Source organism: Thalassophryne amazonica, chromosome 2 (genome assembly GCF_902500255.1).
Source record: "Thalassophryne amazonica chromosome 2, fThaAma1.1, whole genome shotgun sequence".
Taxonomy (NCBI): Eukaryota; Metazoa; Chordata; class Actinopteri; order Batrachoidiformes; family Batrachoididae; genus Thalassophryne; species Thalassophryne amazonica.
The window spans coordinates 74600750-74627365 of NC_047104.1; the positions used below are offsets into that span (position 1 = coordinate 74600750).

General features: G+C 43.2%; 1 protein-coding gene across 1 annotated transcript in view; it reads right to left on the reverse strand.

The window, feature by feature from the left end:
- The window catches only part of ush2a (Usher syndrome 2A (autosomal recessive, mild)), a 1147097-nt gene that overhangs the window by 596956 nt on the left and 523525 nt on the right, over nt 1–26616 (reverse strand). Inside the window, 4 exon segments of the mRNA XM_034188044.1 lie at nt 12758–12917; nt 17928–18013; nt 23611–23686; nt 24488–24622. Coding sequence (XP_034043935.1) covers nt 12758–12917; nt 17928–18013; nt 23611–23686; nt 24488–24622 — 457 coding nt within the window.

The following is a 26616-nucleotide window of genomic DNA, read 5'->3' on the forward strand; positions in this document are numbered from 1 at the left end:
CGCACTTCAGGCAGGGCGCCCTTTGGTGGTGGGCCAGCAGTACCTCCTCTTCTGGTGGCCCACACAACAGGAACCCCCCCTCAACGGGCACCTCCTGGAGCCCGACCAGGCTTGTCCGGGTGTCTGCGGTAGAAATCGTCCAGGAGGGCCGGGTCCAGGATGAAGCTCCTCTTCACCCAGGAGCATTCTTCGGGTCCATACCCCTCCCAGTCCACCAAATACCGGAACCCCCGGCCCATTCGACGGACGTCCAGGAGCCGGCGCACTGTCCAAGCCGGCTCCCCGTCAATGATCCGGGCAGGAGGCGGCGCCGGACCGGGAGCACAGAGGGGTGAGGCGTGGTGAGGCTTGAGTCTGGACACATGAAAAACCGGGTGGATCCGCAGTGAAGCTGGGAGTTGGAGCTTCACTGCGGCAGGACTGAGGATTTTGAGGATCTTGAAAGGTCCAATGTAACGGTCCTTCAACTTGGGGGAGTCCACTTGGAGGGGGATGTCCTTCGTGGACAGCCACATCTCCTGCCCGGGCTGGTAAGCAGGGGCCGGGGATCGCCGGCGGACCGCATGGGTCTTCGCCCTCGTCCGGGCCTTCAACAAGGCAGAACGAGCAGAGCGCCACACCCGACGGCACTTCCGCAGGTGGGCCTGGACCGAGGGCACACCGACCTCTCCCTCCACCATGGGAAACAATGGGGGCTGATACCCCAAACACACCTCAAACGGGGAGAGGCCGGTGGCAGAGGACACCTGGCTGTTATGCGCATACTCGATCCAGGCCAGATGTTCACTCCAGGCCATCGGGTGTGCGGATGTTACGCAGTGCAGGGCTTGCTCCAACTCCTGATTGGCCCGTTCTGCCTGTCCATTGGTCTGCGGGTGATACCCGGACGAGAGGCTCACAGTGGCCCCCAGTTCCCGGCAGAAGCTCCTCCAGACGTGTGAGGAGAACTGGGGACCACGATCAGAGACGATGTTGGTGGGTATCCCATGCAGACGGACGACGTGGTGGACCAGGAGGTCTGCTGTCTCCTGGGCTGTTGGGAGCTTCGGGAGGGCCAAGAAGTGGGCCGCCTTGGAGAATCGATCCACTATCGTGAAGATGGTGGTGTTGCCCTGGGACGGCGGGAGGCCCGTGACGAAATCCAGGCCGATATGGGACCAGGGGCGATGAGGCACAGGAAGTGGCTGGAGAAGCCCTTGGGACCTCTTGTGGTCAGCCTTGCCCCTGGCACAGGTGGTGCAGGCCTGGATGTACTCCCAGACGTCGGCCTCCATACACGCCCACCAGAAGCGCTGCCGGACAACTGCCACGGTCCTTCGCACCCCTGGATGACAGGAGAGCTTGGAACCGTGACAGAAGTCCAAGACTGCAGCTCTGGCCTCTGGTGGGACGTATAGACGGTTCTTCGGACCGGTTCCGGGGTCCGGGCTCCGTGCCAGGGCCTCCCGGACGGTCTTCTCCACGTCCCAGGTGAGGGTGGCACTGGTGGATCCGACAGCACCGTTTTGACTTCATCTTCGTGTACCCGGGACAAGGCATCCGATCTCTGGTTCTTGGTCCCAGGGCGATAGGTGATCCGGAAGTCAAAACGTCCGAAGAACAGTGACCAGCGGGCTTGCCTGGGGTTCAGCCGCTTGGCGGTCCTGATATACTCCAGGTTCCGATGGTCAGTGAAAACCGTGAACGGCACAGACGCTCCCTCCAACAGGTGTCTCCACTCCTCAAGAGCCTCTTTCACTGCAAGGAGTTCTCGATTGCCGATGCCATAGTTCCGTTCAGCTGGGGTCAACCTGCAAGAAAAGTAGGCACACGGGTGAAGAACCTTATCGGTCTCTCCGCTCTGGGATAGCACGGCTCCTATCCCTGAGTCAGAGGCGTCCACTTCAACCACGAACTGGCAGCTAGGGTCGGGCTGCACCAAAACTGGCGCAGTAGAGAACCGTCGTTTCAACTCCTTGAACGCGGCTTCGCACCGATCCGACCAGGTGAAGGGAACTTTTGGAGAGGTCAGGGCTGTCAGGGGGCTAACTACCTGACTGTAGCCCTTAATGAACCTCCTATAGAAATTAGCGAAGCCGAGGAACTGTTGCAGCTTCCTACGGCTTGTTGGTTGGGGCCAATCTCTCACCGCCGCAACCTTGGCCGGATCAGGGGCGACGGAGTTAGAGGAGATGATAAACCCCAGGAAGGACAAAGACGTGCAGTGAAACTCGCACTTCTCGTCCTTCACAAACAGTCGGTTCTCTAATAACCGCTGCAGGACCTGATGTACATGCTGGACATGGGTCTCAGGATCCGGAAAAAAGATGAGAATATCGTCCAGATATACGAAGACGAATCGGTGCAGGAAGTCCCGCAAGACGTCGTTAACCAAGGCTTGGAACGTCGCGGGGGCGTTGGTGAGGCCGAACGGCATGACCAGGTATTCAAAGTGACCTAACGGGGTGTTAAATGCCGTCTTCCATTCGTCTCCCTTCCGGATCCGAACCAGGTGATACGCATTTCTAAGATCCAGCTTAGTAAAGATTTTGGCTCCATGCAGGGGGGTGAACACGGAATCCAACAATGGCAACGGGTATCGGTTGCGAACCGTAATCTCATTCAGCCCCCTGTAATCAATATATGGACGGAGTCCGCCATCTTTCTTGCCCACAAAAAAGAAACCTGCCCCCATCGGGGAGGTGGAGTTCCGGATCAGCCCGGCAGCTAATGAGTCCCGGATGTAGGTCTCCATTGATTCGCGCTCAGGTCGTGAGAGGTTGTACAGCCTGCTGGACAGGAACTCAGCGCCTGGAACCAAATCAATGGCACAATCGTACGGACGGTGCGGGGGAAGGGTGAGTGCCAGATCCTTGCTGAAGACGTCAGCAAGATCGTGGTACTCAACCGGCACTGCCGTCAGATTGGGAGGGACTTTGACCTCCTCCTTAGCATGTAAACCGGGAGGAACCGAGGATCCTAAACACACCCGATGGGAGGTTTCGCTCCACTGAACCACCACCCCAGATGGCCAATCAATCCAGGGATTGTGCTTCAACATCCATGGGAAGCCCAAAATCACGCGGGAGGTAGAAGGAGTTACAAAAAACTCAATCTCCTCCCGCTGGTTTCCAGACACCACCAGAGTTACTGGTTGTGTCTTGTGTGTGATTAAAGGGAGGAGGGTGCCATCTAGTGCCCGCACCTGCACTGGCGAAGGAAGCGCCACCAGAGGGAGCCCTACCTCCCTTGCCCATCTGCTGTCTAGCAGATTCCCTTCTGACCCCGTGTCCACCAGTGCTGGGGCTTGAAGGGTTAAATCCCCGCTCAGGATTGTAACTGGGAGTCGTGTGGCAATCTGTGTGTGTCTCACGTGAATCTTTTGACCCCCCCTTAGCCCAGTCTCTGAGGGCGGTTGATGTTGTGGCCGTTTGGGGCAGTTTTTCTGTGTGTGCTCCTTTGAGCTGCAGAGAAAACACTCCCCGCGGATCAGCCTCCTCATTTTGGCCCTGTGCGTTTCCCTAACAACGTCAGCAGGGGGAGCTGTTGCCCCACAGAGCGCTGCGGCTGTGGAGCGTGGGGAGGGCGGCCCCTTTTCGAACCCGGAAGGGAGAGGGGCGGCGCGTATCCGGTCACGTCCTTCGCCTCGCTCCCGACGGCGTTCCTCCAACCGATTGTCTAACCGTATAACGAGATCGATAAGCCCATCTAAATCCCGCGGTTCCTCCTTAGCTACCAGCTGCTCCTTCAGGACCAACGACAGTCCGTTTATGAAGGCGGCGCGGAGCGCAACGTTATTCCAGCCGGACCTCGCAGCCACGATGCGGAAGTTGACTGCATAAGCGGCTGCACTCTCGCGTCCCTGTCTCATTGACAGCAGCACGGTTGAAGCGGTCTCTCCTCTGTTAGGGTGATCAAACACTGTTCTGAACTCCCCCACAAACCCAGTGTATGCTGATAACAACCGTGAGTTCTGTTCCCAGAGCGCCGTAGCCCAGGCGCGTGCCTTACCCCGAAGCAGAGCAATCACATAAGCTATTTTACTAGCATTCTGATGCGTACATGACGGGACGTTGTGCGAAGACGAGCGAACACTGCATGAGGAAGTCCGCGCACGTCTCCACACAACCTCCGTACGGCTCAGGAGGGCTTATGTATGCTTCAGGGGATGGTGGGAGGGGTTGTTGAACCACCACTGGAACGTTTATATCCTGCACAGGGTCGGCAGGAGGAGGAGCTGCAGCAGCGCCCTGAGCGCTCGCCGCCATCTGTGCGGAGAGAGCCTCCACCCTGCGGTTCAGGAGGATGTTTTACTCGGTCATTTGATCCAACCGAGCCGTGAAGGCGGTGAGAATGTGCTGCAGCTCACCAATCACGCCTCCTGCAGACGCCTGCGCTCCCTGCTCTCCCATTGGTCGTTCAACAGCCGGGTGACGCCCCTCGGAGTCCATGACGCTGGCCGAGATATCCTGTTGTGAAAGTGTAGTGACACGGACCCACAACAGGGGGTGCAAATGAACGGCCACTAGATGAGCCAAAAAGTAACAATTTAATGTTGTGAAATGTGCACAACGAACATACAGACAATCTCAGAATATAATTACAGTCAATCCACAAAGGTGACGTGTGGGCAGGCTCGAGGATAGAAGACGTCTCTCCTGAGAAGAGCCGGAACCACACGATTTCCGCCGCCACAGAACCTGGTGAATACTGGAGCCGCCAAGTCCCGAATTCCCAGGTGATCACCGTCCCCGACTGTCGGATCTGGTACTGCTGGCGAGAACAAAGACAGTCAAGTGTGGGTGTGTGTACACCCAGTAACAACAACGGTGGAAATGCCACCTCCACCTCTCACTCAATACGTTGCAGCGATCCCTCAGAGGAAAAAGAGTGCCGTCTTGCACAGCCTCCACAAAAAGGACCGGTACTCCTGCAAACACTCACAATAAACTGATTTACAAAATACCACAAAAAGGCTGAGGATATTACCTCTAATGAAGTACGATATCTCGGCGATGAGGTGGAGATGACGTCTGGGTTTTATGGAGTGCGATGATGTAGAATGTGTGACAGCTGTCAGGAATTAATGAGTGACAGCTGTCACTCCCGGCTGTGTCCGTGGCGGCAGCGCCCTCTCGAGCCTGAAGCCCGCACTTCAGGCAGGGCGCCCTTTGGTGGTGGGCCAGCAGTACCTCCTCTTCTGGCGGCCCACACAACATGCGTTTTTAGATGTGAGTGACAGACCTTCATGATGCACAGTAAAATCACCAGTGTTAAATTAACACTGACAACGAACATATGGTCCCACTCTGACTAGAGTGGGACCATATGTAAACTGGCAGTGTTAATTCAACACTGTCAGTGTTACTTTTACACTGGTGAGTTTATTGTGTTTTCATGATGCCATCACAAATAATCACAAATAATTAGCTGAATGATATAAATTTGGATCACCTCTATAACACTACTGGTGATGGAGAGATCCTAGAAAAATGTATGTATACATCAATCCTTTCATAAAACAACATCTCTATGTGGTATTTACAAAAAGAAGGTAATTTTGAAGTGACACTGGAAATCCAATGTGGGAGAAACACACAGTCGCTTCTGAAAAACACGAACTATACATTTTACAACTATGGAGATGTTTAAAATTCAGGCTTTTTTTCTACTGTTTTCTTAATATTAAACTATCAAGCAGCTATTCTTAAATTTGTAGACTCCAATACAGCTATTTAGGAGTTGTCAAATGTCTTGATGGTCAAAATTAAACAAATATTCTTTGGATTTGCCATAAAATGATATTTCCAAATGGTTATTGTGGTGAATGACACATCTGAGAAAAATAGCAAAAGCATTTGTTGTAAATGACCTGGAATGGCCCTGCAATAGACCGGCATCCTGTCCAGGGTGTAACCCACCTCTTGCCCCCCCCGTGACCCTTATTTGGAGTAAGCAAGTATGGAAAATGAATGAATGACGGATCTGGAATGTTCTAAAGAGTTCATTCCTTTTTACAATGATAATCGATTCACAAACAAAGCATTTCACAAATAAAATATTGTAACAAAACAATTTTATAAATCTTCTGTCAATTTCTGCAAATCCCAGAGAGTTGTCTAAACCTCCTGATCATGGTAACAAGGGGAGGCCATTTCGAAAAGTGATGGATTCCTTTCTTGGTTCCGCCCATTAAAAGACAGTTTTGAATGACTGATGAGTATGTGTTAGCACACAATTAGCCACTGTGGCTAATCTACCACATTTATTATGAGATTTATATGCTGTCAAATGGCACTGTGATGTATGCCCGCTTTTGAAAAGCTAAATCAAATGAGAGTTGTAATAATCTGTACCATAATTCACAGTGGTAATGATATTGGGGGCGGGGGGTGTTATGAAATGAGACAGAAATAACAATAGTAATTCCTCATGATGTTAAACTGTACAGTACACACCAAATACATGGACTCTAAGTCTGTACCATAGCCTATGAAATGTCAAACTCTTTGCCACCAACTCTTTCAATTCATCTTTCCAGCCATTGTTTCATTACATAGTCTAATACATAATAACACAGTTTTTTTTTAATGTAATACCCCCCATCACACGAATGAGGCCGAATGGCATCTGAATGATGACTCAACCAAAATCCAAAAGGTGTCTAGGTGCAGTCTGAAAACGTCGGATAGCTGTTTCAGAGCAGTCAACATGGGCGGGCCCATTCGTGCAGTTGCTTCTAATGTTTTGCACATGTGCAAAACACTTGTGGCACAGTCCAAGTGGGGCACCCATTGAACGGCAGTCTATGTGCAGTCTGAGCATAATCCCACTGCAATCTGCATATGCGTTTTGCATCAGAACACCATTCAGAACAATCTGATCGCGGTTGGGGAACCCCAAAATGGATCGGGCATGTCAGATCCTGCCGGCATGTCCCGCTTGTGCCACGTAGGTGCACGTCCACTGGATCACGTTCAGGGAGCACAAAGGATATGTTGATATGCAACATGTATGTGCCACGCATCCATCATGTGAAGTGGACGTGAACATTGCACAATCAAACTGAAAGCACCGTCTCTTACTGTGAGTCCATGCATCATTGTGCGTGTCAGAGGCTCTGCGCGGCGCCTGCAACTTAGCTGAATGGGATGTCACCCCCGTAATACAAAGATTATGACATGTTTACCATCGAGCTCTGTCAGAAGAATGGTGGTGGAATTGTTTAGCCAGCCCATGACACCATAACTATACATGTAAACTCACCTCTGGTACAGCCCCAGGTGCATTTCACAGCACAGGGCGGGCAACGGCCAGGGAAGCCCCTCTTGCCACATCAGCTTACAAATGCCTTGTCCAACACGGCATAAATGTATCTCAAGTCAGGTGCCGTCCTTCAGCGCGCCACGCACCAGTGGTCCAACCGGTCAGTGTGGCGCACTGCTCCTCTGTGTTCTGTGCGCTGACAACATCGGCTCACAAATGCCTCATCCACCATGGCATAAATATATCCCATGTCCCATGCGCTGGTGATTCAACTGGTCAGTGTGACGCACAGCTACTCCGTGTTCCATGTGCTCATGACACCACCGTTGCCGTGCTATGACCGTGAGCACAGTGTTGACAGACCATCACGTGTGGGACACATATGTCCATCCTGCCACCACAATGTCCTGCTCAGAGGTCAGTGCATGCGAGGTAGCCTGTGGATGAGCAAATCGGTGTATGAGTGGGTGAGTGACAGCACTCGAGCGCATCCATCCTTCAGTCTGGGTGCTTTATTTATGATTCTGGTGCAGTATGGCAGCAGTCTGTGTCTCCGTAGTGTTGTCCAACAATGTTTAGGCTGCGGTCGTGAGAGTGTGCATGACTCAGTCCAGACTGGATCCGCCCACATTCTACATGTTCATCCGGCAGTCCTACATGGCTGTCCAGCTCTCTGTCCCTCCCGACTGTGCCTCTTGGGTTTTTCCCATTTTGGCTGATTCTGCTTGATTCCTGCACATTCTTGCTATGTGTGACAGGAGTCTAAAAACAGCATCAGATTTGGGTTTATTTAATCCAATATATAGAGCTGACTGTGTGTGTGTGTGTGTGTGTGTGTGTGTGTGTGTGTGTGTGTGTGTGTGTGTGTGTGTGTGTGTGTGTGTGTGTGTGTGTGTGTATTCGCTATGAACAGCCACAGTAATTAAGCAATCAACACCAAACTTGCTATGGTGACTGGGGGCAACAAGGGGGAGGTCACTGGGGCCCTTAGGTTGAAAACATATGTGCACAAACACACACACACACACACACACACACACACACACACACACACACACACACACACACACACACACACACACACACACACACACACACACACACACACACACACACACAAAGTCAGCCTTATATATTAGATCATGACCTGCTCACTGGAGCCCTTATTTTCGCAGTTCACGTGGTGCTCAGGTCAGGCAGCAAGCATCACACTTTACTTACTACATAGAAGCGGCTGGCTAGGGTGCACTTTAATTACAATCTGAACAGGCCAGCCCACACCGTGTGTAGGGATGGGTATCGGGAACCAGTTCTTTTCGGGTTTCATTAAGAAATTATTCGATCCATCGACATCAATAGCCTTTTTGCTTAATGATTCCCTTATCGGTCCTTCAGAGTGGCTGTTGTTTTTGGGGGTGTTTGTCAGGAAAATGATCATTGACTACAGACCTTGCAGCGGGTCTGTATTCAACCGCAGCGTGGCTTAGCTTTGAACCTTGAACCAATGAAGCAGTGCTTCGATATGCTGCTTCGTTGGTTCTTTGTTTTATTTCGCTTTATCTTAATTTTCCCCCGCTAAAACCCCAAAGAGCATATGTCTGTGAGTAATATTTGCCTGTTTTATGTTAAACGACCTGTTATGGTCTTCTAAAACAGTTGACAGATGTATTTTACAACTTAAAAACTGGACCGATGCTAATGCATTAGCATGTCTATGGCGTTTTCAATGTTAAAGTTAGCATTAAGCTGTTCATATCTCAGCATGTTTGTATGCATTTATTTTCTGTATAATAAATCATGGCTCAGCGTTTATCGTAAAAGAGTCAAATGTATTACAAATTGTAATTTTGTTTTATTTATTTATATTTATATGTTAGTAATAGCAACAACAACAACAACAACAGTAATAATAACTAATAATGCTACAATACAATTTTAGAGAAAGAGACAAAAAGAACCTGATAGAATCCAGTCAGAATGAATAACTTCAAAGCGAAACGCTGCTTAAATCAAATGACACCTCTTTTCAAACACTGTAATACAAACAAACTGCAATCGATCAAAACGTTTTTTCCTCCTAAAATGAGACGTTCTGCGCTGATGTGCAGCAGCCAGCTGAGCTCAGCTCAGAGATATGGAAAGACATTCATGTCAAAATGTCTGAAAGGAAATGCTTTTGACAAAAACTACAGATTTTGTTTATTTTTATTTATGTCCAGAGATCAAGGATATAGTGACCAATTTAAAATGTTGTTGACATAGAAAACCTGTAAAGCCTACTTTTAGTACACAGAAAATTCACAAGAGGTATCGATAAGGGAATTGATAAGGAGTCAGATTGATACGCGGGATCGATAATGACATTGATATCGATAAAATCTTATCAATACCCATCCCTAACCGCGTGAGTTAAAGCACGTTTCTTCAATTAAAATGGTCCCGCTGTGTACAGCATGCCAGAGTATTGCAGTGATATAACATGCTGTCACCTTTTATCATCATTCACTTGAGTCTCATGAATGTCACAAATTGCTCTATGAAAAATAATGATGACAACATGCACACAATGCAGTGCAACTTACTACACCTTAACTTACCTGTGCATAGAACGGGTAATTCAGCTACACACACACACACACACATATATATATATATATATCCTGCAAACACACAAAAATAATCCCGCAATGTTTGTGTGTGTGTCCACGCACGTGTGTCTTCCAGTGAGCGTGCGTAAATGTATATCTGAGTCAGGACATAGTTTGCATCAGGTGGGGTTAGGTGAGGGCAGAGAATAAATCTGCTGATATTGTTTTGTTGGCATCATACGGCTTCCCTCAACCTTTCTCACAGTCTCTCTCACCTTCACTGTCTCACCCTCTCTCGTTCTCCATCTTTTTCAGCATTTCCATTCCCATCAAGCTCCACACTTCTTGACTTTCCTGCAGTCTGATTTTCTTTTTCCGTCTTGTGTTTCTCTCACAGACACAACAGACAGGTATTGATCAAATGTAATCTCTCAACCTCTGCTTATCACCGATGTGCTAACAAAGCAAGATGAAGCCTTCCCACAGCAAATTAATATCATGTACATCTGAAAAACTAAATGCTCAGGCCAAGATATATACATCTCTGTTCAGAGACTGCAGTGTTCTGACGGGTGATATGATCCAATTTAATGAAAACTGTAAGGTACTTACAGTAAGAACTCCGGGGCCCACTTTGAAATCTCAAAGTTATTTGGGTCCCCACCCACCCCCACAGAGAGAGAGAGAGAGAGAGAGAGAGAGAGAGAGAGAGAGAGAGAGAGAGAGAGAGAGAGAGAGAGAGAGAGAGAGAGGGATTTCTTTTGACCCCATACTAGTTTGACAATGTCACCTAAGTCATCCAGAGGTATACAGTTTTAACTTGAGAGAGAGAAAGAGAGAGACTCTTTTACACACACACAGTTATGGTACTAATTCAGAACCAGTGCTAAGTTTTGAACTAGTTCTTTGCATTCCACAGACAAAGAACTGGCTCTCACTTTGGAAACTGTTCAATCAGGTTCCAAACTAGCACCAACTTTTTGCAGGGCCAAGAGCAACAACCAGTTACATCAGGGGGTGTGGGTGGGTTTGAAGGCAGTATTATAGCGGACAAGAAAAACTGTCTGCCATTTGTAAAAAAAAAAAAAAAAAAAAAAATGTGTGACTGAATACAAAGGTGGTGATACTCAGCTGTACATGCCAATACCTGCAGGTAATCTCACGCACACTAAGACTTTAGAGGACTGCATAGCTTCAGTGAAAAGCTGCATTGTCTAGTAATGTCTTGCTTTTAAATTCAGTCAAGACTGAAATGATGGTCTTGGGTCCTGCGAGACACAGACATCAATTTGAGCAGTTAACACTACACCTCAATTTTTGTTAAACATCACAGTGATAAAGTGAGGAACCTTGAAGTGAGTTTCGATCTCACGCTGTCCTTTCACCTACACATTAGAGAAATCACTAGGACTGCTTTATTCCGTCTTTGTAATATTGCCAGGATTTGTCCCATCCTGACACACAGACTCTGATTCATACCTTATTTTGCTTCTATTGGATTTCTTTTTCCAATCTATTTAATTGGATTACTGCAATGTCCTATTCTCTGGCTTACTGCAGCCCAGCATTAGAGGTCTCTACCTAGTTCAAAATGCTGCTGCTCGAAACTTGCTGCTTGAGGTTTCTTCCTGAAAAACACCAGAGGGAGTTTTTCCTTACTACTGCCACCTATGTGCTTGCTCAGGGGGGTGGTAAGGTTAGACCATAACCGTATGAAGCACCTTGGGGCAGCTTTGTTGTGATTTGGTGCTATCTAAATAAATTGAATTGAATTCTTTGTAAGTTTTGTTGCCAACTATTTCTTAACTGCTGCGACAGACTGGCGTCCTGTCCTGAGTTGTACCCCGCCTCGCGCTCTATGATTGCTGGGATAGGCTGCAGCCCCCCGTGACCCTTGATTGGACTAAGCGGTTGAAGATGAGTGTGTGTATTTCTTAACTGTAGAGAAAGCTACTAATGTCTTACTCTAACTCTCTTTTGGTATGTTTGTTAATAATGTGAAAAATTCATATGCTTAGGTAACAGTTGAAAAATAGCTAATTATAGCTGGCTCATCAGCTAACATGCTGACAGTGGTTAACATCTGCATAAGATGTAAAAACACTACTTACTTGACATCGCAAACTGCTAAAATTGTAGTCGGCGTAATGGAGACGCTTGAGCTTTAAAACACTGTTCTATTGTTTTTGCTGTTTTTAAAGTTACATGTCACTGGTGATGAGCCCCGCAGCACCGTACTGTCCTGCAGCTATGGACTCTCCATCTTCTCTAAAAACCACACAGGCTAAGATTTATTTTGCTGACAGTTACTGTATACACATAAATTTACTATCAGAATTTTTGAAACATGGCCCATGTAACTGAAAATCAAGTGAAGCATTTAGTCATCTCCATATGTATTTGGACAGTGACATTTTTGTGTGTCATAATATTTGAAGTGCAAACTGTCAGGATAATTCAAATGGTTCAAGAAAATATTATATTTAGCATGGAGAAATTGAAGTCTCTATTTTCAGAGCCCACATTTTATTGGAGAAACTAATATGATGGTTTGTTTGTTTTTTCTGTGACAATCTTTCTCTGTTCCACGTCAAACTGCCTGCAGTAGTGATTATGTAATACTTATTATATGTAGAATAAAGTTGTCTATGTACTTCCATATGCTATGGAAAACTCACAAAGATATATTTATACTACAATTGGGCTGTCCTTTTCTTCACTTTTTTTATTTGTTCAGGATTACTGTCTATCTAGGCCACAGAGATCTGTATTGGGTATTATGTGACACTGTATCAGCTGTGGGTCCATGACAGAATGGTAATGGAGCCGTAATGTTCTCCTGCATATTGTTTACTGATGCGAGTTATGACAGTGTTCGTATTTGTATTATTCAGTAAAGCCAGGTTGTGCGTCTATGTGCTTACTCCACTAGAATAGTGCGGGAATCCAGCAAAGTAAGAGTCGGTGGTTGTAGAGGCCCAGGAGGAAGCTGAGAGGTCAGCGCAGTAACCTGGGAACTGTTGGTGCAGCCTGCTGAAGTACACGCACTTACTACCAACACATGGGTGGAATACACATCGAGCCCTGAAACATAGACACACAAAGTACATTCATTCAAAACACTGAACTCCGTCACAATCCCAAACCTGAAATCACACTCCAATGCGGTGTAAGTGTAGGGTTTAAAATGGCACAATTTTACCATATGAGACCCAAACAGTTTCAGCCTTTATTTTTCTTTACTTTTTTGCAATCTTGTTATATTTTCACTCAGTGTGGGCTCATTTTTTAAGTTTAAGTCCTGCTCCTTTATGGAAACAGCACAATAATGGCTAAAATTAAATACATCTTTAAAAAAGTGTTTTGTACAGTATTACACAGTTACAATGTACATAATAACATAAGCAAAAAAGTAGGCTTAAATTTCTTTATTATTTTACAAACAAACAAACAAACAAAAAAACATATGGAATCTACATGTTTAGCAATTTTTCAAGTGCACAAAATCAGTGATTCCCCTATAGTATTATGGGGGACAGGAGCCTCCTGTAAGGCCAAAAATATTTTGCTTAACGCAATGAAAAATAGTGCAGATGAAATAACAAAAAACAATGCTAAATATCCATTATTTTGGAAATCAATGACCATTTTGGTGCATCTGCAACCCTTTGATTATGGCTTTCCCTCATACAAACTATCATTCTGTGGAGTAACTGTTTTTTGGAAGTGATTTGGCCAGGTGCTACTTAATTTACTTACTTTTATCTTACCAGTGGACAGCTGACAACAACACAATGCTAAAAACATCAGGTTAAATAGCTCACTGTCCAGCACTGAAGTTATCATTCAGTGCTTTCAATGGAAGGCGTCAGAAAGAAAGATGTCAGAAGAAATGATCCCTCACCATCTGAGTGATATAAGGCATCTCTCAAACCTGTTTCACACCAGAGAGCTGTGTTGCTGGAGGCAAATTATCATTATAAAAAAGGTATAAAATTTTTTGATTCTTCAACGTGAGCCATGTGATGATTCTGATGTAACAGAGAGCAGCTTAAGTCAGCCATGTTTGTCACACCCTGTCTTTGTTTTAACCAAATGAAACACAGTGCCTGGAGGTAAACTTTCAAGAAAAGCGTGGGTGAGCATACTCCCTGGGATCTGCCAGTGATGACTTTTTGGGATTTGGCCAAAAAATATGCACGTTAAATTTTGCTTATACTCAAATATATTGTTCACACCCATGTACATAATCCCCCTAATCTTTAGAGCAACAGCTCTGCCCTGACCCAGAGCGGACAATCTACTCTTTTCCGACAAAGGACCATGTTCTCGGATTTGGAGGTACTGATTTTCATCCCACTCTCTTCACACTCATCCTTAAACGTGCTCAGTGTGCATTGGAGGTCATTGCCTTATGAAGCCAAAAGAAAAACATCATCCACAAAAAGCAAAGCTGCAACACTGAGGTCACCAAACTGGACAGGCTTCGGTCCCTGACTGCATCTTGTTGGTGACAAGGGGCCACTCTGGTGGAGTCCAACACCCAGCAGCAACACGTCCAATGTGATGCCGACAATGTGGACACAGCTACTACTGTGGTCACGTGATGACGTGATGTAGCGATTCCGGTTCCCTCATACACCGCCTCCACCCCCCAGGACACCTCAAGGGACCCGGTCGTACTCCTTTTGCCAGGGGTTGTAGCTAGTGGGGAGGTTCGTGATGGTGAACCTGTGTGATCCTAGTCTTTGGGAAATCATTAATATATATTTTTGTATGTGATATATCCTCTCAATGGTAAAAGTAACACATTTATCAGAAAAATATATATATATTTTTCTAAAAAAAAGTATTTGTTAAAACCAACACATAATGAGCACATCATTTTAATTTAGTTTTTGCATTTCTGAGCACCTCATGTTTATGAGAAGATATCACTGGTTTATGTTAAGATTTGTTAGTTTTCCTGATGAGATCATTTAGTTGAAATGTGAAAATCTGTCAATAATTTGTTTTTTTATAGTTTCTAGCATTGATAAACTTTAATTTTGACATTTTTAAAAGGCAATCTGCGTTCCAAACTCGCTGGGGAGTTTTGCGGTTTAGAGAGTGAAAGGGCATTTCCTGATTTTTCAAGCAGTAAACATAATATTTATATTGTGCCATTCCGGTGCCATTGTTTGTTTTTTGAAAACATGCATGACCGCATTCACCTTTTTAAATCATCACTGTTGCCAACCTAGGATTTGGCACTGTCAAAGAGATGCCAAACTAGAGTTTGCATTGTTTTGTGTTTGAATGATGAAGTACTGTCACTGTGACTGTGTCCCAATTCAGAGTCTGCATCCTTCTAAGTGCTGTGTATTACAAAACCTTTCAGGCTTCTGCCCTTCAGACACAGTGGAGGCTGAAACAAACCATTCTGAATTGAGACAAGTCTAGCCCATATTTCGCCCCTACCTCCTGTCACCTGGCAAACTTGACAGTTGCATGCACAAAGCTAGCGCAGTAGATGTAACTTGTGGTGTAGTTATCATTTTTAAGCATTTATTCATGCTTTGCTTACAAATATGACTTATTTACAGTTTTTATTTTTAATTTACCAACCATTTTGTGTTGGAAAAAAAAATGTGCAATGATTCAAGGGATTGTTTGGGCTGTGAGGGATCCACCTGCTGTATCCTTCATTTGTGGGGAAAAGAAAGCTGCAAACTTAGGGCACTTCACATGCAGCCTTTGAAATGGGACAGCCTAGTCGTGACTAGGGATGGGTATTGATAAGGTTTTATCGATATCGATGCCATTATCGATTCTGCTTATCGATCCGATTCCTTGTCGATACCGCTTGTGAATTTTGTACTAAAAGTAGGCTTTATAGGTTTTCTATGTATTTCATTGAGTCTTAAAGTAAATAAATATGAAATTGGTCACTGTATCCTTGATCTCTGGACATAAATAAAAATAAACAAAACGGTATTTTGCTTTGAAGTTATTAATTTTGACTGGACTCTCTATCGTTCTAACCTGACTCAGCAGAGAGCCGCGCGGTGTTTGGAGCTGTGTGAACAGAACAGAGGACGATTCTCGTTTCTTTCTCACAACAAGACAGGAGTCTCAGTTAGTAACTTTAATCCGCACAAAAGTGACTCATGATTGACTTATTCAGGGATGAAAGTGGTGAAAAACAAAAAAAAGCTGAAACCCAAAATTACCCCCCAACACCATGTGCACGAAAATGTTTGAATTCTAGAAGCTCTGAAATGCAATCTTGGACTATTCCAGACAACAAACTGCAGTGAGTGCAGCATCCATTTTGGTGAGGAAAAAAAAAAAAAAAAAACTTTCCTTATTCAAATTCATTCCAGTTGTATTCTGCTCTTACAAGGATGCAGCAGTTTTCTAGCTTGTAGATAGTTCTGGAGGAAATCACTGAAGAAATGAACAAATTGAAAATATGGTTTGACCGAAAAAAAACTGTCATTAAACTTAAATAAGACAGGAATGAAATGGAGGTGTAAGAGTCACTAGGTGTTCACAGGAAACACTTATTTATTTCTGTATGTATTCATATATTTATGTATGTTCATTGTTAGTTAGTTTTATATTTTCTGTTGTGTTTCTAATCAGGTTCTTTTTGTCTCTTTCTCTAAAATGGTATATAATAACTAATCATTAGATGATTAATATATAAACAAAAATAAATTTAAAAAATATTACAATTTGTAATACATTTGACTCTTTTACGACAACAAATGCTTGACAGCTGCAACTGCTTAATGCTAACTTTAACATTGAAAATGCCATAGACATGCTAACGTGTTAGCATCAGTCTCGTTTTTAAGTTGTAAAATACATCTATCAACTGTTTCAGAAGACCATAACAGGTCGGTTTAACATAAAAAGCTAAATAATACTCACAGCCATATGCTCTTTAGGGTTTTAGCGGGGGAAAATTAAGATAAGCGAAAGAAAAAAATGAATCAACGATGCAATGATCGAAGCACTGCTTCGATCTGTGAATCATTGCTTTGATTGGTTCAAGGTTCAAAGCAAAGCCACGCTGCAGAAAAGTTGATTACAGACCCGCTGCAGGGTCTGTAATCAATCTAGAGAAATTATAATTTTCCTGACAAACACCCCCAAAAACAACGGCCACGCTGAAGGACCGATAAGGGAATCGTTAAGTAAAAAGGTTATTGATGTCGGTGGATCGAATCATTTCTTAACGATACCCGAATGGAACCGGTTCTCGATACCCATCCCTAGTCGTGACACTAATCATCGACGTAAACGGCAGATGATTAACAGCGTCTGAAAAGTGCAGCCGCTGAATGGGAACACAGCGTTTGACTTACAACCCGTGAATTCTGTCCCTTTTATTCTACAACAGAATTCCTACATTTCTGCTCTTTTGCTCAGTTTCTTAATCTTGTTTCTCTTTTTCTCTGCAACAAATTTTCCATCTGTCTCTCTTTGTGACACGATCTATTCTTCATATACTGTATAATTACTGTGTCCATAATCCTTCCAATCACTGTGAATATTAGACACTCTGCATTATTAACCCAGCATGGATGATATGTGCTCTCACGCCTTCATTAACACCCACGCACACACCCACACACATATTTTGATGTTTTGGCTAAGTATAAATCTTTTCTGCTCACATAAGATGTCATAGAAAATAAGCGTCCTCTGTTTGTGCTTCAATGTGAATCTGGCTATAAACCCGTATGCTGCTGTGCTCGCCTGCATATGTTACAGTTGAGTCTTTTGCATTTACATACATGTGCGTTTGTGCACATGTCTATTTGCGTCCTGTGCAGTACTCTATCCTCAGCGGTTTTATGCATGTTTCATGCCGTCTCTTTAGTGAAACACTTCAAAGCAGCTTGTGTCTACGTATGCGCGATAAGTTTTAGTGCGCTTTGTTTCTCAGCTGCATTTTCAAATGTGTTTAGTGGTCGTTTCCCTTGGTAAGGACTGAGATGCTCTTGTCTCTTTCAAATGCTAATCCCTCACTCTACTTCGCTTGTCTTCATTCTTCCCCTTCTCGTCCCTTCACAGTCACACACGTTCTCACTCTCGCTTTACCAGTGATGATGTGCTGTCGATTCTTCCCCTGGTAGACCATTTGCTTGTTGCGATACAGGAAGTACTCTGTAATCTCTCCATTAGGCCTATACATAAAACAAAAACAAAAAACAAAAAAAATCAAAATAAGGACAACATCATCATGTCATATACTCCTTGGCATTTTCATTTTGAGGTTGATATTTATGAATAAAGGCATTATTAATACAGCATAATAATCAGCAAAAAAAAAAAAAAAAAATTTGTATTTTTGTATGGACTCCACCATTACTTACACTATTCTTATTATACAGCAGCAATTAATCAGTTTGTTAAAATGCAGCACACTAAAGATTTCTGTGCACTTGTACCTACTTAGATCTTGTACAGAAAAAAACTGTAGGCGAGTGGGTGGGTGAGTGAGTGGGTTGTTTCATTCCAGCCAGGTTTTGTAATAACAAACAATAAATACTATTGTCACAGCCCTGTGGCTTGCGTTGTTCCTAAATGTTTGTGTTCAGGTGGTGGGACGAGAGAGTTGCTGATTGGCTGAGGCTCAGTTCAGACTGCCAGGTCAAATCGAATTTATTGCATATCTTACATTCACAGGCCACTTTATGAGGTACAGTAGTGTTCAGAATAATAGTAGTGCTTTGTGACTAAAAAGATTAATCCAGGTTTTGAGTATATTTCTTATTGTTACATGGGAAACAAGGTACCAGTAGATTCAGTAGATTCTCACAAATCCAACAAGACCAAGCATTCATGATATGCACACTCTTAAGGCTATGAAATTGGGCTATTAGTAAAAGAAAGTAGAAAAGGGGGTGTTCACAATAATAGTAGTGTGGCATTCAGTCAGTGAGTTCGTCAATTTTGTGGAACAAACAGGTGTGAATCAGGTGTCCCCTATTTAAGGATGAAGCCAGCACCTGTTGAACATGCTTTTCTCTTTGAAAGCCTGAGGAAAATGGGACGTTCAAGACTTTGTTCAGAAGAACAGCATAGTTTGATTAAAAAGTTGATTGGAGAGGGGAAAACTTATACGCAGGTGCAAAAAAATTATAGGCTGTTCATCTACAATGATCTCCAATGCTATAAAATGGACATAAAAACAGAGACGTGTGGAAGAAAATGGAAAACAACCATCAAAATGGATAGAAGAATAACCAGAATGGCAAAGGCTCACCCATTGATCAGCTCCAGGATGATCAAAGACAGTCTGGAGTTACCTGTAAGTGCTGTGACAGTTAGAAGACGCCTGTGTGAAGCTAATTCATTTGCAAGAATCCCCCGCAAAGTCCCTCTGTTAAATAAAATACATGTGCAGAAGAGGTTACAATTTGCCAAAGAACACATCAACTGGCCTAAAGAGAAATGGAGGAACATTTTGTGGACTGACGGAGAGTAAAATTGTTCTTTTTGGGTCCAAGGGCCGCAGACAGTTTGTGAGACGACCCCCAAACTCTGAATTCAAGCCACAGTTCACAGTGAAGACAGTGAAGCATGGTGGTGCAAGCATCATGATATGGGCATGTTTCTCCTACTATGGTGTTGGGCCTATATATCGCATACCAGGTATCATGGATCAGGTTGGATATGTCAAAATACTTGAAGAGGTCATGTTGCCTTATGCTGAAGAGGACATGCCCTTGAAATGGGTGTTTCAACAAGACAATGACCCCAAGCACACTAGTAAACAAGCAAAATCTTGGTTCCAAACCAACAAAATGAATGCCTCGCAGATGTGAAGAAATCACAACTGTGGTTATACAACTAAAGACTAGTTTAGTGATTCACAGGATTGCTAAAAAAGCAGTTTGTACATAATAGTTTTGAGTTTGTAGCATCAACAGCAGATGCTACTATTATTGTGAACACCCCCTTTTCTACTTTTTTTTTACTAATAGCCCAATTTCATAGCCTTAAGAGTGTGCATATCATGAATGCTTGGTCTTGTTGGATTTGTGAGAATCTACTGAATCTACTGGTACCTTGTTTCCCATGTAACAATAAGAAATATACTCAAAACCTGGATTAATCTTTTAATCACATAGTACTACTATTATTCTCAACACTACTGCACACCTTGCTGGTACCAGGATGGACACCCTTTTGCATCCAGGACTGCCTCAATTCTTTGTGACATAGATTCAACAAGGTGTTGGAAACATTCCTCATCAATGTTGGTCCATATTGACATGATAGCATTACACAGTGACCAAATAAACCAGTCTTCCCATTCTTCTCTGACCTCTGTCATCAACAAGGCATTTTCGTCCACACGTCTGCCACTCATTGGATATCTTCTCTATTCTGGGCTATTCTCTGTAAACCCTAGACATAGTTTTGTGTGAAAAGCCTAGTAGCTTTCTCAGAGCAGCCCATCTGGCACCAACAACCATGCCACTTTCAAAGTCACTTAAATCTCCTTTCTTCCCCATTCTGATGCTCGATTTGAACTTCAGCAAGTCATCTTCACCACTTCCAGATACCTAAATGCATTGATACCTAAATGATGGGTCAAGTACCAGGTCATGTGACTTCATCCCAGCATTCAAAACTGTATTGATAGATGCCCATCAAATTAAAAAATGGCAGCCTACGTGGACAAACACACTGGTCATAAGGTAAGTTCTCATATTTTTCATGTTTATTATATTTTGGTAGGACTTGCTTTAGTAAAATATTGTTCTTTTAGGATGATTTTATGCATTGTTGTTTAAAATAAAATACACCACCAAAAGTAATCAAACAGCCAAAAGTCTTCTGGCCTGTGGATGATAGGAGATATGACAGGATTGACCACTTCCTTATTCTGTCAGTGAAATGTCAATACAGGATGTGTCAGGATGGACAGAACTCTATCATGTGTCAGAAGTGCAATGTGAGGCTTTGCATTGTCACTGGTCAAAATGCTCACAACTGTTTCCTCAGCTTCCACTGCCAAAAGGATGTTGTCAGTGTAAAAGCTCCAGAGGGAAGAAGTTAGAACAGGAATAAGATCTTTTCTGTACATTCGTTAGTTTGTTTGTGTATTCATGTTAGTTAGTTTCCGGTGCTCAGTACAGGTGTGAATGTGAATCATCATCAATTGTTCAAGATTTTCCAACTTTTTTAAAACGTTGTGTGCATGATTTGAAAGAGAGTAGCTAATTAATGGTCTGTAATATGTTTTCAAAGTTAAAAATGAAATATTTTAAAAGTTGGAAAATTTTAAATTCATACCCTAAATGGACAATGTGTCTCTGGGGATACAGAGTGTAAAACTGAAAATAAAGATCATATTTTGATAAAAATCATGGAAGTGTGTTATTATAGCCTTGATACATTAGAAAATAGCAATTAATTAATTTTGAAAAAAATGTATATGTGCTTGAACATTTAAGGGTTAAAAGCAACTGAACAGGTGTACCTAATAAAGTGGCTGGTGAGTCTATATGGCGAGTGACCAGATCCGATCTCTGTATCCATGTTGCAGTCATCATCTGCTGTCTCATCCACATTGCTTGCCATAGTAATGCAAGTCACACACCCAAATAGTCAATCACATAACGTGATTGCCGACTGTGTCCAAACGGCACAACTGAGACTCACAGGATATGGATTATAAGAATAGTCAAAGGTTATAGTGAATTTATAAGAATTTATGTATTTGTATTTTACGTTTATACATTATAAAATGTTCAACGCAAGGCTACTTTGGCTTTGTGTGTGTTTGCATGTGCACATTTTGTTCCCATCGTATTGCCTCGGGAAACACATCCTCCCTGGAAACATCTCATGTTGAACTCTTTTTTTTTTTTTTTTGGCTTTTTTGAGCAAACATCAAACATGTTGGAGCTCTATGAAAACTAAACTAACTAAACTAAACTAACTAAATTGTGGACCATGTACTGGCTTGCTGGTGGGCAAGTATGTGACTTGCTGAATGGTGTTGCAAGTGACCTGTCTGTGCACCTAATTTCATCTATTCATGCTATTCATCTCTCTTTTTTTTTTTTTTTTTTTTTTTTACTGATATTGTGAATTCGACATCAAGAGTGGCACAAGTGCAGGGTATGACCACTACACCTCTTAATGAAGGAAACACTCACATGACTGAGTGTGCTTTGTGCTCACACTGGATTCTCCACTTCCACCACAGTTGGTTTCTCTCAATGTGATAGAGAACAAAGCGCATCTGATAAGTCTGATCACTGATAATATTTGCGATTTTGCGATCTAAACACATAATTGTGTCTGGCCCAAATGATATCCCATTGAAACTGACAATAGCTTCACCTGAGCCTGAAAATTAAGAAGATCTTCATAACTCCCACAAAGAAACTGATACTTTAATAACACAATGTAACACAATTTTTGTTCCTGGCTTCTAAGTGTTATATTTCAACTGCTTATGTCTAAAGTCTATGGAAAAATTACTACATTCAGCACAAACTTTGATTTTATTTTATTTTTTTTAACGTTCTAGAAAGTTCTAAAAGTTTCTTATTATAATTCTGGAAACTTCTAGAAAATTCTGGACAGTTCTAGCAGTTAAAGAATATTCTAGAAGACTACTCAGTAGTAGTAAAGGTGAATCGAGAATATTCTTGAAAACAGACAAATTTCAAAATATCATTGTCCTGATCACAGAAGCAAAGTTTCTGTGGAATAACAGTTATTTTCTATTTATTTAAGGCATAACAGGTTAAGAAAACACACTGTGTACCCAGGAACAAAACAAAAATAAAAATTTGTTACATAGTGAATTCACCATGTAGCTGAGATTGCCAACAAGAATAACAATGCAACAATTCATGTCAGATGTAATGACTCAGATGTATTTGTTCTTTTCTGCTCTAAACATCAAGGCAAATATTTTCATGGTTCTCCTCACATAAAATGAAGCCAATTGATATTAAAAAACCATTATCAATCACAAGAATGTCATATCCCACTTACTATCACTGCATGCTATCACAGGCTGTGACACCATAAGCAAGCCACATGGCAATGGTGTGTAAAGCTTTAACTGCACTAAAAACATGGCCATTACTCTCCAATGCTAGGAGACATCACTGTCTCATGAGAATGTTGTAAAGAAAAGAACATCGTTTATAGGTACATGCTACAAACACCCAAAATGTCTCACTTCCACGTCAGAACATTGATTTCATAAGTGGAAGAGCATGAAGAAAGGCAAATGTGAAAACTTCAAACTCGAGAACCTTCTGTCCTCAACAATATGGCTTGCAGAAAGATCTAAACTCCATTCAGCTCCCTCCCAAAATGGGACTTAAAAATGTAAATAATTGGAAGTAATGGTGATTTGAATGCATTATTTGCATATGATATATGCTGGTTCTAGTGGTGATCTTGTTAAAGTTGCAGTGTTAAAATGTGGACCATGAATGAAAACTCTGTCTAAGACCATGATATAAGTCTGCTCTGGTGGTGAATCATTAAAACACAAGTGAATGATCGGCACCACTCAGAGCGAGTATCTGTATGAGTATTACTTTTTATACAAATTTCATTAAAATTTAATTAACTCTGATTAATTATCTAACTTGCTGCTAATCTATATTACTTTGAAGATTATATAAAGTGGATCAAGTGTGACAAAAACTCCTGACGTGAAGTGACTGGTATGAACATCAACGTCCACAACTTGGATGTGAGAAGAATGAACAGCAGCTGAACATATGTTGTTTGGTACCTTGCTGGTGCTTCCCAGGTAACATTAAGCGTAGATGTGGATGAGGCTGCAGCTGGAGGGGACACAGCTTCTGGTGCTGAAAAAGACCAGAATTTAAAAACATCATTTATGTAAGGACATGAAAGCCAGTGACATATCAACTGATATTTGTATGCAGAATGTGACATTTCTGGTTGAAGAGAAAAAGAAAGCGTTACTTTGGCTAAAAATAAATAAATAAATAGTTGCACCTATGCTGCATAAGAACCCATAAAAGAAATTTTCATGAGTTTGTATATGATTAAAAATAGGAACTGGCAACAGAAAAAGTGCAAAAATCCACTGTCTGAGATGGTTCAGTGTTTTAACTCTGTGCTCAGTGAGAATCAATACAGTAATGTGCTTTTTTAAAATTTCAGATTGATTTTTGCTGCCACTGTACTGACCCCGTCTGTAGCATTATCTCTTCAACAAGACCAGCTAGTCCAACACAGATTAATGCTCTGACCAACATGCAAAGAAAATTCTTTCTTCTCCTCTTTTTCCCTTCCTACCGTCACCTCTCAGATAACCTCCCCATCGCTTTACTATTCCTCCTCCAGCCAGTGGAAGTTCCTTCCTCATTACGTCTCTTCCCAATCCAGCTATCTTCCACTCCCTTTCCCTACTCATGTTTATTACATCCTCAGCTCTCTCTCTCTCTTTCTCTCTGTCTCTCTCCGCATGTTTGCTCTTCTTAAGAATGAGCAATCAAAATCACTGAAGAGAAAGAATAAGTATGTCATTCATCCAATACGCCTGCGACATGTGTGTATGTGTTCACAGAGTGTTTAGAAAAACAGAAGGCAGCATAAAATAACTCCACTGGAAACAGAGTGCTTGGACTGAATAGCCATACCTTCCTCCATGGTTGTAAGGAGTCTTCTTAAATTTTCACTGCCGTCCTGATGAAGGCTCTCAGTGCAGCCATCAGGATTGCAGACACTTACAGTGACAACGTATCGAGTGGATGGAGTGAGACCCGATAACACACCTGAACAGAAGAATAGGGAAGAAGGAGACAGAAAAGGAGTGAGACACAAATCAGACAAACAAATAGAAACAACGGCAGAGGCCCTTATCTTCCACCTGGTGCAAAGTGTCCTTGCTATTTTCCACATGATCCAGATGTCATTTTTGGGGCCAACAGCTGTATCCTCTAAATCATGATACTTGTGCTTATGTAGGCATGTTGGTATAACAATGAGTGGTCGGACACAGAGGTGGTGTCTTGACATTTTCACTAAAAAGCATGACCACGGCTAAAAGTCCAGTGGTGTTGAGTGTTGTTTAAAGTGCACAATACTTAAGCCGTGAACCTATCTGTTATTCCTGCCTCACACCTCACCATAGTCACACTGTCCTTGTACATATCTTGCCCCACCCTCATATACTTCTCAGATGTTTCTTACGTCCCCATACAATAGTACAACTCCTCTATAAGGATCCAGTTGTAGGCTTTCTCTAAATCTGCAAACACACAGTGTAAAGCCGCGGTCCCACCGAATAATGAAGGATGAAGAAGGAGCCACGCACCCTGTTTTTTTTGTTTCGTGAGCTATCGTGGCATTATAGTGGCTCAGAGTGGCTCTTAGAGGCATTATCTTCAGTTAACGAGGCTCCTCTCTGAGCGTGGCACTAATTTCAAGATGTTCAAAATTTAGCAACAACAGCGTGGCGCAGTTTGTGTTCGAGTTACGGTGACGGCTTAAGCCTCGGTCCCACCGAATAATGAAGGCTGAAGAAGGAGCCACGCATGGGTGTGGGGTGATTATTTGAAGAATGACCCATGTTTTCATCTTAACATGTATCCACTATGAAGGTGCCTCTATGTGCCTCTCTGTACCCCGCATGTGCCGCTTAGCAGCCTCTAGTGAGCCACGACCGACCTGTTATTACAGCCTCGAATGGCTCGCATCAGCCACACTAAGCCACGTAGTGCCATGATAGCGCCATGATAACGCCATGTTGTTGCACGTTTAGGCATGAGTTTGGTCCAAACCTCCAGCCCTCCCACACCTGGTCCCTTCAAAGTGTGGGTTTTCAATTCACAGATTCACAGCAGCATTTAAAGATGTCCCTTCTTTTTTTTTAAGGCAGTCCAAAAATAGACACTCCATCACAGTTCCGCAGTTGTGCGCTGTGCGCCAGGCTGCAGTCCACCTGTAATGCACCAGACCAGCTAGACCCGAACCACAGGTTCCTGGAGAGCCGCGTCTGTGCTCCTCGCTGGCTCCGCGGCTCTCTAGCTTTTTTTTTTTTTTTTTTTTTTTTTGCGGCTTTAAACACACAAAACTTTATGTTTGTCCGTTTATTTCTGCAAAATCGCTCTTTTGCACATGCGCCGCTGTTATCCTTTCATGGACAGCCGCCTCTCTGCTCTTTCTGGCTTCCTTTCCATCCATGGCTTGCTGGCTTTATTTTTCCCTGGCTTTAAGCACAATCATTTTTACAATGTGATTCCACTTTTGACTTTGTGTTCGTCTGTTTATTTCTGCAAAAGCGCTCTTTTGCGCGCGGTGCCGTTCTGCATACAGAATGAGGTGGCCGTTTTATTATATACACCTGTGGATCATTTTCAATATATATATTTCTTTATTTCTTCCGCAGCTTACAAGTCACCATGATACAACTTTTAACTTTGTGTTATGTCTTCAAAGTCGGTCCGCACAGCTCCTGCTCTTAGCTGCTCCACTGGAGTTATTATCTTCCATGGCTTTAAACACACATCCACTTTCACGCAATCACCCAAATTTTAACTTTGTGTTCGTCCAATATTGACTGAAATATCACTCTTTTGTGACCTGGCGTTCTGCCTAAATGCTCGTTTGAAGCATGATGAGTCACTACTGCCTCAGTGCGCACACACAGCGGAGCTCATGTGATACATTAATTCCAGAAGTGATTACAGGTATTTTTGGCATCAAAGGTTTGACAGAAAATGATTAATCCGCTACAAAATAATTATTTTATATAGAGTCCAGCGCA